Source organism: Pongo pygmaeus, chromosome 19 (genome assembly GCF_028885625.2).
Source record: "Pongo pygmaeus isolate AG05252 chromosome 19, NHGRI_mPonPyg2-v2.0_pri, whole genome shotgun sequence".
Classification (NCBI taxonomy): Eukaryota; Metazoa; Chordata; class Mammalia; order Primates; family Hominidae; genus Pongo; species Pongo pygmaeus.
In genome coordinates this window covers 3,037,307-3,050,003 of record NC_072392.2, presented here as the reverse complement: position 1 = coordinate 3,050,003, position 12,697 = coordinate 3,037,307, and the positions used below count along the sequence as shown (strand labels likewise).

Sequence of the window (12,697 nt, the reverse complement as noted above, 5' to 3'; positions counted from 1 at the left end):
ATTGCTTGAACCTGGGAGGTGGAGGTTGCAGTGAGCTGAGATCACGCCACTGCACTCCAGCCTGGGTGACAGAGCCAGACTCTGTCTCAAAAAAAAAAGAGAAAAAAAGCTTCTGTCCCAGCACTTAGTTTCTCCTGTGGTTTCATGCTTGGTTCATCTGAGCATACTCAGGTCACATGACCTAAGGACCTATGGCCACTGAAAAACAACTCGCAACCTTGTTACATAAAAGTTGAAACAGATGAGTCTGGTGCAGCTGCAGTTGGGTTAGACAGAGGTGTCTTTGCTTCACCACAAATCCATAAACTCATTCTGAGCTGGACCTATGTTCTTATCCGATATCCCCCACAGGCCTTGCTCACGGTGGAGGAAGTTTTCTGTCTCCACTTCAATGCCCAAAATTACCCCTCATGTCAACTTCTGGAAGGCTTTTCCTTGGAGGAGTCTTCCCAGAGCCCCATGAATGTCCTTGTTCCTCAGGCTGTAGATGAAAGGGTTCATCATGGGTGTCACCACCGCATACATCACTGTGGCTACTGAGTCCTTCGTGGAGTAGGTTTGGAGGGGCTGCAGGTACACCATACCCAGAGTCCCATAGAAGAGGGAGACCACAGCCAAATGGGAAGCACAGGTGGAGAAGGCTTTGTACTTCCCAGTGGCTGAGGGTATTCGGAGGATGGCTCTGACAATGCGGGCGTAGGACGTGATCATGAAACCTAAGGGGATGAGGAAGATGAAGCAGCCAGTGGCAACCAGTACTGTGTGGTTGACATGGATGTTGGAACATGCCAGCCTCAGCAGAATGTACATCTCGCAGAAGAGGTAGTGGATCTTTCGGGACCCACAGAAGGTCACCCTGGTCATGAGGAGGGTACGGATGAGGCCATAGAGGACAGAGAACACCCAACACAAGGAGAGGAGCAAGATACAGAGCCGAGGGCTCATGGCTGTGACATAGTGGAGGGGGCAGCAGATGGCCACATAGCGATCATACGCCATCACGGCCAGGATGAGGTTGTCCAGGGTCACCAAGGAGAGCAGGAAGTAGAGCTGCGTCAGACAGCCTGCATAGGAGATGGCTTTGTCCTGGGACTGGAGGTTCACCAGCATCTTGGGGATTGTGTTGGTGACAAAGAAGAGGTCAGTGAAGGAGAGGTTGGCCAGGAAGAAGTACATGGGGGTGTGCAGGTGGGAATCAGAGCTGATGGCCAGGATGATGAGCACATTTCCCAGCACCGTGACTAGGTACATGGACAGGAACATCCAAAACAGGATCCGCTGCTGCTCAGGACTCTCTGACATCCCCAGGAGAAGGAACTCTGAACCTTCACTCTGGTTGCCTCCATCTATTTCCCCAACTCTCTGCAACATTAACACCAACAGATGTTTACAAGGTGCCCTCAATTGTAAGATGACAAGAAGATAAGCAAAATCAGCTATTTTCTTAGCATTAAAAATACTTTAGACTAAATTTTATAATCTGTTTAGATAGGCAACAAAGTCATAACAGGCACAAAAACAGAACGTGGAAAATCTCTGTGCAACTTAATTATTCCAGCAACTTCTAATCTGGCGTACTCAATATTATAGGAATAATATCTATGACTTATTTTAAATCCTGTCATCTTACTGTACTCTTGAAATGTTTAAAGATGAGTATGTTATGACGTATAGATTTTTAAAACATGTATACATTATAAGAAATAGATATTGTACAACTAGACAAAGGGGATCATATTGGAAAGGAGAGGGAAAAATTATTATTTGCTTATATGATAGTCTATCTGGGAACCCTCAATTGATGAAATGTCACTGGAAATAAAAAGGGATGTCAGTAAAGTTACCAAACACAAAATGAATAGACCCCAAACTAATGGTGCTCCCAGTAAGCCATATAGTGTAGCCATAAAGCCTGTGCCCTCAGAATGCAAATCCGAGTACTACCACCGACTAGCTGTGACATCCCAGGCAGGTTACTTGAGCTCTTCCAGAACTGGTATCCTCCATGTGCAACATGGGGGTGGCAAGGATAAAATTAGGTAATAAAGTATTCAAATATTGCCCATTATTCCATATATTATATCTATGAATTCGGTTAAAATACAATACAAAGCAATCCCATTTCCATTATCTAAGTATTACGATGTTAACAAGAATTGCGCAGGACCTGCAGATTCTCCCAAGAGACATAAGATATACATTTAATAAATAGATAAAATTACCAAAAGTAATGCATAGTCACTTGCATTAACCTGAAGCTTAACCTCTCAAAGTCAAGATCATGGGATTTGGGGGAAACAAAAGCTAACCTAAATTTTACCTAAAAGTACGCATGAAAATAAGCTAGGAAAAGATTGAAACAGAGTAACGAAGGGAACCCGCTCTGCCAAATATCCAGACTCTAAAGCCTGGTACAGATGCTAGAGTGAGCAAATGAGTAGAACTGGATGGAACTTCAGAAACAGCCTGTACATGTGGATTTAGTGAATTGTTATGGTAGTACTTATTTTATTTTATTTATTTTATTTTTTTATTTTATTTTATTTTATTTTATTTTATGTTAATTTTATTTTTTAAGACCAAGTTTCACTCTTATCATCAGGTTGGAGTGCACTGGCTCGATCTCAGCTCACTGCAACCTCCACCTCCCGGATTCAAGCAATTCTCCTGCCTCAGCCTCCCAAGTAGCTGGGATTACAGGCACCCGCCACCACGCCTGGCTAATTTTTGTATTTTTAGTAGAAACGGGGTTTCACCATGTTGGTCAGGCTGGTCTCAAACTCCTGACCTTGTGATCTGCCTGCCTCGGCCTCCCAAAGTGCTGGGATGACAGGCGTGAGCCACCGCGCCCGGGCTAAAATTTTATTTCAAATGCAATAAAGAGCCTTAAAGGACTTTAAGCAGAAGAGGGTGTGTTTATTTAGCAACTCTCCTTCTGCTTGCATTTTACCAGGAGTATTTTAATAATCAAGTAGGGCTGCTGCATCTTTAAGCAGATGCTTTTTAAGTTTTTATCACAGTTAACAGCGTTCCCAATATGGAGCCATACTTGTGTTCCTGGTATAAACTATTAAAATTGACTCCCTGATGTTTTATGTGGCTTTTGTAGTTATATTTATAAATAAGATTGGTCCACAGCCTGTGTGTGGGGGGCCAATCTTACTCACTTTGCATTATCACACCTGCATTTATTTTGCAAAAGAAAATGCAATAACTATGGCAAAAAATACTGCAAGGAAATAGACTTTTTGGAGCTAAATCACAATGTTATAAGTTACACTGACAGTTATTAAAGATACTTGAGATCGTACACTTTTTGCTTTTATGCCGGGAATCATTATGACAACGCTGGACGCTGTAGCAAATAGCAGACTCCTTGTGTCTGGTCTTCTAGTCTTTCATAAATTTAATTTTATATTTCTTGAAGATCATAACACCTATGTTCAAAAACTCATTTTCACACACACACACACTATTATCCTTGAAAACTATTTTTTCAGCATCAATTACTAAGTATTTTTCCACAAAAAAGGAGAAAACCGTACACTCAACAGTGTCATTTTGTGACTTGGGAAACTAACAAAAAAGGACATGCTTTTATTTCAGCATATTCTAATTCTAGAAATTTATTTTAATATAATCAGACAGAATGTAAAAGTGTAGGTATTTTCTGAGATGTTTCTCAGAACCTGTTAATAATCGCAAAAACTGTAGAAATAACATACACATTCAACATTCGAGATTTTCTTTGAAAGATTACAGAATAAGCAAATCCATAGAGACACAAGGTAGACTAGTGGTTACCAGGAGCTGGGGAGAGGGAGACACGAGGAGCGACTGTGAAAGGGTACAGGATTCTTTTGAGAGTGATGAAAACACTCCAGAATTACACTGAGGTGATAGTTGCAAAAGCGCATGAGTGTATTAAAACCATTCTTGCCAGGTGCAGTGGCTCACGCCTGTAATCCCAGCACTTTGGGAAGTGAAGGCAGATGGATCACCTGAGGTCAGGAGTTGGAGACCAGCCTGGCTAACATGGTGAAACCACGTCTCTACTAAAAATACAGAACATTAGCCTGGCGTGGTGGGGGGCGCCTGTAGTGCCAGCTCCTCGGGAGGCTGAGGCAGGAGAATCGCTTGAACCCGGAAGGCAGAGGTTGCAGTGAGCCAAGATCGCACCACTGCACTCCAGCCTGGAGATTGTGCCACTGCACTCCAGCCTGGGCAACAAGAGTGAAACTTTGTCTCAAACAACAACAACAAAAAACAAACAAAAATAATTCCGTTGTACACTTTGAATGGCTGAATTTTACGGCATTACTTATATCTCAGTAAGTCTGTTTTAAAATTACATAATCCATCAAATTAATGGAACACTGAAATGATCATAAACAATGATGCTAATATTTTTAAATTTATGTCTGGAAAGATGTTTATAGTAATTGTTAAATTAAGCATCCAGTTTATTATTCTTCTATAATAATATAAAAAACATGCAGTTCACCCACACTCGATGCCAGTGCTACCGACTCTTCAGTGTCACTGTGAGGATGAAGGCGAGAATATAAAGGGCTCAGCACCCGTGCTGCATCGGGTCTGCTTTCGAAATTACAAAGCAGAGCACGTATCTTCCCTGTGGTAGCTGAGCTTTCCCACGTCCTCCAGAGCAGGCCAAGTTTGTGGCCGGTTGGTCAGTGCTCCAGGCTGCTTTATCCCCAGTGGCCTCTCCTGCTCCCTCGCTCTGCACTTCTAGAAACACGTTTCCTTCCATCCTTAGCCTCGCTCTTCCTTTTCACCAAATGTGCTTTCTCCACTCTCATCTTCCATTGTCAGCCTGGAAGGACCCATTATTGCTCCCAGTCAAGCACCTCCTCCCACCCCAGAGGTCACAATGACAGGTTCTGCGTTATATCTTGGTCTTCACATTCCTTTAGGATGGTCCATCTCATGTTTTTCCTAAATGTCTGTTTTCCCACGACACTGTGAGCGCCTCCACAGCAGGGAAAACATCATTTTCATGACTGCATCCTCAGGACCTCAGCCAGTACCAGTCATAGTGTAGGCGTCCACACACGAGGACCGAACTGAACTGCATAGAATATTCGACACTCCGTGCAATTGAGAACAATAAGTAAGGAATCGTGATGAGCCCAAGAGCCTAAGAAAATAAGAGACAGTACAGAGAAAAATGCAGTTGTGCGAAAATCCAGCCAGTGTGCCAGCAAAGTGTAGAGCCTGTTCTGCAAATTCAGTCGGAAACATTATTAATTTGAAGTAATGAAGAATAAATAAGTGCAGATGTGGGAACTGTGAGTAACCCAGAAGTAATTTGGAGCTCCAGGTGAAGGGCAGAGGATGAGGCAGGCCCTGCATTTAGGAAATGAGTGGATTCATTACTCCACTTCCCCAAATCCAGTTCTCAGATATTCAGTGCCACTGGTATGTCAGAAAATTTCGAGTCAGAAGTTTGGGTTCGAACCCAAGTTTAACACATAAAAAACGGTTTTTTGAGCAAACCACCACCTTTTACTCAGCATTTGGTCAGACAATGTGTTAAATACTTTACATAAAGATCTTTAGTTCACACAACAACCCTACTTGGTCCTATTGTCCCATTTTATAGATGAGGAAGTGAGGCTTAGAAGATGAGTAAATTTCCTGAAATTGCTTGACTAGTAAGTGATGGAGCCCAGATTTGATTCCCCTATTCTGTTGCTCAAGTCCACTGCCTAACCAGCCTGGTGCCTGGAGTTCAGGGCCCTCTGGGACTCTTCCCTGACAGATGACAGGGAAAGCCAGAGACCCCCAGAGGAATCAATACCACTGCTTTCTAGCCCTCAAGGCAAAGGTCTCCTGACCCTGTGCATCAGAATCACCTGTGATGCCTCAAAACAAAAAGTCGGTTTTCTGGCCCCCTGTTTTGAATTCTGCTCTGAGAACCAAGCCTTTTTAGGAAGCACCTGGTGATTTGGATCCTACGCTTTGGGAAACACTGCTCTGAGTCTGTAAGAGTCAGTGGTTCTGAACACTTGTGTGGTCAGATGGCCTTAGAGAGACAAACCCCCTTGCAGCATGGCTGGGGGGAGAGGGGAGAGAACACAGGGGCCGTATGGAAAAGGGCTCCACGCTTGGGGTCAGGACACTGCACTTGGTACCTCCTCTGTCGTTTCCTGGCTGCGTGACCTCGAGCAGGGCGTGCAACATCCTTGAGCCTCCTCGTCGCACCCACAAAGACTTCTTGCAGGTTGTGAGAATCACATGCAACAGGGCGTGTGACAGCACTTTGCAAATGAGCAGTAAAATAATTGCAGGGATTCTTCGATTCCCTTTCAACACTAAGAGGTTAGATCAAACAAAGTTTTTAAAGCATGCAAGGATGTTTGTGAGAGGGAAATGGAGAAGAGAGAAAAAGGAGAAGGAAGAAAGGAAGGAAAGGAGGGAGGGAGGAAGGAAGGGAGGGAGGAAGGAAGGAAGGAGAAAGAGGAAGGGAGGGAGGAAGAGAGAAGGAAGGAAGGAAGGAGAAAGAAAAGAAAGAAAGAAAAGAAAAAGAGAAGGAGAGAGGGAGGAAGGAAGGAAAAGGAAAGGAAGAAAAAAGAAAAGAAGAGAAATCAAGCCTGAGGCTGAGCCGTCCAGACCTTACCCAGTGTCCGTGCTGCTCTCAGAATTCACAGGTTCTGCTGCCTCCACTTTTCTCCTCCATCCAGTGAACGTTCAGAGTCAGGACATACAGGGCCCTAAGTCTGGTGGTGGGACTCAAGGCTGAAGCAGGGTACAGGTGAAAAGCAGGGGAACTGGCGCCTGGACCTTTGGTTCCCAGAAGAGAGGAGACACAATGTAAGACCGGGTGCCCCAGTGGGGCTGCGGGACCTGAGAGCTGATGCCTGAGCCTCAGGTCAGAAAGGAAGGGGCCGAGTCAGAACTGTGTCAGGATTATTTGTCAGTTTGGGGGAGGCCTCAGGGAGGCAATCCCAAGATGGTTTCTTCAGATAAACATGGGTAATTGCCTCGATCTCAGTATCTATGAGCAAAGGCCTTGGGAAATGAGTCTTGTTTACAAGGAGTAGGCCAGAGTCTCCCTCCTCCCTCACGTGGACACCTTCCTCCTTCATCTCCCTTTCCTCTTTCTGGTGGATAGGATGCGCTTGGCTCTCCCAAACTGTGGCTCCCAAAGCCCTCCCTCTCTTTGACCAAACCATGGCCCCTCAGCCTACCCTCTCTCTACCTCAGCCCACCCTCTGTCTGCCTCAGCCCTCCCTCTCTCTGCCTCAGCCCTCCCTCTCTCTACCTCAGCCCTCCCTCTCTCTACCTCAGCCCTCCCTCTCTCTACCTCAGCCCTCCCTCTCTCTACCTCAGCCCTCCCTCTCTCTGCCTCAGCCCTCCCTCTCTCTGCCTCAGCCCTCCCTCTCTCTGCCTCAGCCCACCCTCTCTCTGCCTCAGCCCTCCCTCTCTCTGCCTCAGCCCTCCCTCTCTCTGCCTCAGCCCTCCCTCTCTCTGCCTCAGCCCACCCTCTCTCTGCCTCAGCCCTCCCTCTCTCTGCCTCAGCCCTCCCTCTCTCTGCCTCAGCCCTCCCTCTCTCTGCCTCAGCCCTCCCTCTCTCTGCCTCAGCCCTCCCTCTCTCTGACCAAACTCCTAGCTCCACTGTCTCAGAGCTGAAAGGACTTCAGATTCAAACCAGGCTATGCAGACATATCCTCCCCATAAAGTAACTGGATTTTTAGCACCCTGGCCAAACAACACCTCATCTGGCTAGCAACTCATCTTGTCTTTGTATCTCCTCTTTATTTTTATTTTATTTTATTTTATTTTTTGAGACAGGGTCTTGCTCTATTGCCCAGGCTGGGGTGCAGTGGCACCATCACTGCTCACTGCAGCCTCAACCTCCCAGGCTTAAGTGATCCTGAGTAGCCTCCCGAGTAGCTGGGACCACAGGCGTCTGCCACCACATCTGGCTAATTTTTTTTTAATTTTTTTGTAGAGACGAGGTCTCACCATGTTGCCCAAGCTGGTCTCAAACTCCTGGGCTCAAGCAATTCTTCCACCTTGGCCTCCCAAAGTGCTGGGATTATAGGACTGAACCTAGCCCTGTATCTCCTCTTCGATGGGAAGTTTACTGCCTTCCAAAAGGTTTCAAGCAAAGTGCCTCCAGTCTCATATTTGGCAGGTGTAAAACATCTCAGTTTGGAGTCCTCCTTCAGGCCACAGTGACACCATAGGCACCGTGCTGGAGGAGAATATGAATGATTTCAGCCCTGTTCCTAGTTCCACTACTAATGGGCCATGATTATCGTTCTAGGCCTTAGTTTCCCCTACTTTTCTTTGTTTCTTTTTCTTTTTTTTTTTTTTTTCAAGACCGAGTCTCACTCTATTACCCAGGCTGGAGTGCAGTGGCACGATCTCAGCTCACCGCAACCTCCACCTCCCGAGTTCAAGCGATTCTCCTGCCTCAGCCTCCCGAGTAGCTGGGACTACAGGCGCCCACCACCAAGCCCGGCTAATTTTTTGTGTTCTTAGTAGAGACGGGGTTTCACCGTGTTAGCCAGGATGGTCTCAATCTCCTGACCTCATGATCCGTCTGTCTCAGCCTCTTAAAGTGCTGAGATTACAGGCATGAGCCACCCTCCCCGGCAGTTTCCCCTTCTTTTCAAATCTAACAATAATAAACCCTCCATGGTGAGATTATGAGGTGGTCAGGGCTGCCTGACCACCCAGCCATTACACAGAGTCATTATGAGAACGTACCCTCTCTCCTGCTACTGAAGTTCCTGCATTCAGTCCTCACCCCCTGCATCCCCCCTTCTGCTACTGAAGTCCCTGTATTCATTCCTCATCCGCCTTCTGGGAGCAGCCCAGACTCCCGACACCTCTCATCAAAACCAACCTCAGTTCTACTCATACCCAGAGTTTATCTTGCCATTCATCCTTTTCTTGTGCTATTCATGCGTTATTGACGGCAGGCATTGGGCTTGGTGCTGCAGATACCACCATGAACAAGATGAACATAACTGCCTCCCCTCCTGGAGTTTGCAGACCAGTATGGGAGAAGTCTTCTAAAGTAAACAGACCGGGAAATAAAATCATCACAAACTGATGAATGCCGCCAGGAAACAGGAATCTGAGCAACAGATAAGAGGGGAAGAGAAGTGATCAACTTCTTAGATCGCTTGGTCAGAAAAGGTATCTGATGTCGGCGTGGATGCGGTGAACAGGGAACACTTGTACACCGCTGGTGGGAATGTAAACTAGCACAGTCACTATGGAAAACAGTGTGGAGAGATTCCTTAAAGAATTAAAAGTAGAACTACCGTTTGATCCAGCAATCCCACTACTGGGCATCTACCCAGAGGAAAAGAAGTCATTATTCGAAAAAGATACTTGCACACACATGTTTATAGCAGCACAATTCGCAATTGCAAAATCGTGGAACCAACCCTAATAACCATCAATCAACGAGTGGATAAAGGAACTGTGGTATATATATGATGGAATGCTATGCAGCCATAAAAGGGAATTAACAGCATTTGCAGTGACCTGGATGAGATTGTAGACTATTATTCTAAGTGAAGTAACTCAGGAATGAAAAACCAAACATCGTATGTTCTCACTGATATGTAGGAGCTAAGCTATGAGGATGCAAAGGCATAAGAATGATACCGTGGACTTTGGGGACTCAGGGGGAAGAGTAGGGGGTGAGGGATAAAAGACTACAAATAAGGTGCAGTGTATACTGCTCGGGTGATGAGTGCACCAGAATCTCACAAATACCACTAAAGAATTTACTCATGTAACCAAACACCACCTGTACCCCAATAACTTATGGAAAAATAAAAAAATAAACATCTAAACATAGAAAAAAACAAAAGAAAAGATATCTGAGAAAGAGACATTTAAGCTAAGACCAGAAAACTGAGAGGGTGTCACCTACTCAAAGGACTGAGAAAAGACCTTTGCAGAGAGAGGAAACAGCACCTGCAAGGACATAAAAGTGGGGAATTAGCTTTTTGTGTTACAGGACTGAGAGAAAGTCAGTGCTAGTGTTTTGTGAGCAAGATGACACAAATTAACGTCAGGAGGGAAGGAGGGGCAGATGGAGCTGGTGAGTTTTTCTGTGTTTTATCCTAGTTACAATGAAAGGTTATTGAAGTATTTTGAGCAGGGGAGTGGATTGATTCAAATAGGTTGAATGAGGATCAAATAGATTGAATGAGTGGATTGATTCAAATAGGTTGAATGAGGGTCATTCGGGTTGCTATATGCAGACAAGGCTTGGAGACAGACAGACAGAAGCAAGTTTGGAAGACCAGTGGCTCAGGCAGGAGGGGAGGGCTGCTTGAACTAGGATAGGACCAGGGAAGATAGGAACATACATTAGCTACCTACATCTGGGGGTGAAATCAGGAAGATTCAGTGGTGGACTGGGTCTTGGACATAAAACAAAAGGTAAGATCAAGGATGGCCTCCATTTTCTTCTTAAGGAATTTGGGGAGGTACTTAATGAATTAACACGAGAAAGGGTTTAAGCTCCTGAGAGGTGAGCAGGGAGATGGCAGGCGGGTACTGAGATACGTGAGAGGTTTTGTATGGGGATACAAATTTGGAGACATACAAAATTTTCTTGAGCCGTCGAGTCAGATGAGATCATCTACAGAACAGAAGAGGGAAAGGGGAGGTCTAAAGAAGAGGTCTTCATTTCTTTGAATTCTTTTCCAACTTTTTTTTTTTTTTTTTTTTTTTTTTAGACAGAGTCTCACTCTGTCACCCAGGCTGGAGTGCAGTGGCCCGATCTTGGCTCACTGCAAGCTCCACCTCCCAGGTGCACACCATTCTCCTGCCTCAGCCTCCTGAGTAGCTGGGACTACAGGCGTCTGCCACCACGCCCGGCTAATTTTTTGTATTTTTTAATAGAGACAGGGTTTCACCACTTAGCCAGGATGGTCTCGATCTGACCTCTTGATCCGCCCGCCTTGGCCTCCCAAAGTGCTGGGACTACAGGCGTAAGCCACCGTGCCGGGCCTCCTGGAGGTTTTTTTGAAGGGACGTTAGGAAGCCAATAACTACCATTTTACTTTCTTCAATATTTAGCATCTGTTCAATTCTCTGTTTCTTGGGCCAATTTTGGCATGTTATGTTTTTCCAGGAAATTGTCAGTTATATATATTAGGCATATAGTGGTTCGTAATGCTCATTATTTTTATTTTTTACTTTTTTATTTTTAATTTTTGTGGGTATGTAATAGGTGTATATATTAATGAGGCACACAAGATAACCTGATACAAGCATGCAATGTGGAATAACCGCGTCATGGAAAATGAGGTATTCATCCCCTCAAGCATTTATACTTCGTGTTACAAACAATCCAATTATACTCTTTTAGTTATTTTTAAATGTACAATTAAATTATCATGGACTATAGTCACCCTGTTGAGCTATCAAATATTAGATATTATTCATTCTATTTTTTTGTACACATTAATCATTCCCACTTCTCCCCCATCCTCCCAGTCCCTTCCCAGCCTCAGGTAATCATCGTTCTACTTTCTATCTCCATGGGTTTGTTTTTATTTTTAGCTCCCAGAAATAAGTGAGAAAATATGAAGTTTGTCTTTCTGTGCCTGACTTATCTCACTTAACATAATGTCCTGCAGTTCCATCCATGTTGTTTCAAATCGCATTCTTTTTTAGTGGTAGAATTACTTTTATTTGATTATGATTCTTCTTTTTTATTTTTATTTTAATTATCCTTTAAGTTCTGGGATACATGTGCAGAACGTGCAGGTTTGTTACATAGGTATACACGTGCCATGGTGGTTTGCTGCACCCATCAACCCGTCATCTACATTAGCTATTTCTCCTAATGCTATCCCTCCCCTAGTCCCCCACCTCACCCTGCAGCAGGCCCTGGTGTGTGATGTTCCCCTCCCAGTGTCCATGTGTTCTCATTGTACAACTCCCACTTATGAGTGAGAACATGTGGTGTTTGGTTTTCTGTTCTTGCAATAGTTTGCTGAGAATGATGGTTTCCAGCTTCATCCATGTCCCTGCAAAGGACGTGAACTCATCCTTTTTTATGGCTGCATAGTATTCCATGGTGTATATGTGCCACATTTTCTTTATCCAGTCTGTCATTGATGGGCATTTGGGTTGGTTCCAAGTCTTTGCTATTGTGAATAGTGCCACAATAAACATACATGTGCATGTGTCTTTATAGTAGAATGATTTATAATCCTTTGGGTATATACCCAGTAATGAGATTGCTGGGTCAAATGGTATTTCTGGTTCTAGATCCTAGAGGAGTCGCCACACTGTCTTCCACAATGGTTGAACTAATTTACATTCCCACCAGCAGCGTAAAAGCGTTGCTGTTTCTCCACATTTAGGATTTCATTCTTTTTTTATGGTTGCATAGTGCTTCATTGTGTATATATATCACATTTTCTTTATCCAATCATCTGTTGATGGACACTGTGGTTGTTTTCAAATCTTGACAATTGTGAACAGTGCTGCAACAAACAGGGGCTTACAGATATCTCTTCAATATACTTATTTCCTTTCTTTTGAGTATATACCTCACAACAGGATTTCTGGATCATATGGTAGCTCTAATTTTAGTTTTTTTTTTTTTTTTTTTGGAAGAACTTCCAAACTGTTCTCCGTAGTGCTTGTATTAATGTACACGCGCATCAACAGTGGATGAGGGTCC

General features: G+C 44.4%; 1 protein-coding gene across 1 annotated transcript; it reads right to left on the bottom strand.

Moving 5' to 3' along the window:
* Positions 1–408: 408 nt before the first annotated feature.
* LOC129018077 (olfactory receptor 1D2) lies at positions 409–4,771 on the bottom strand. The gene is made up of 2 exons (XM_054459266.2): positions 4,581–4,771; positions 409–1,399 (listed from the first exon to the last, which is right to left on the bottom strand). The coding sequence occupies exons 1-2, from the start codon at positions 4,769–4,771 to the stop codon at positions 409–411; spliced, it is 1,182 nt and encodes a 393-aa protein (XP_054315241.2).
* Positions 4,772–12,697: the final 7,926 nt, after the last annotated feature.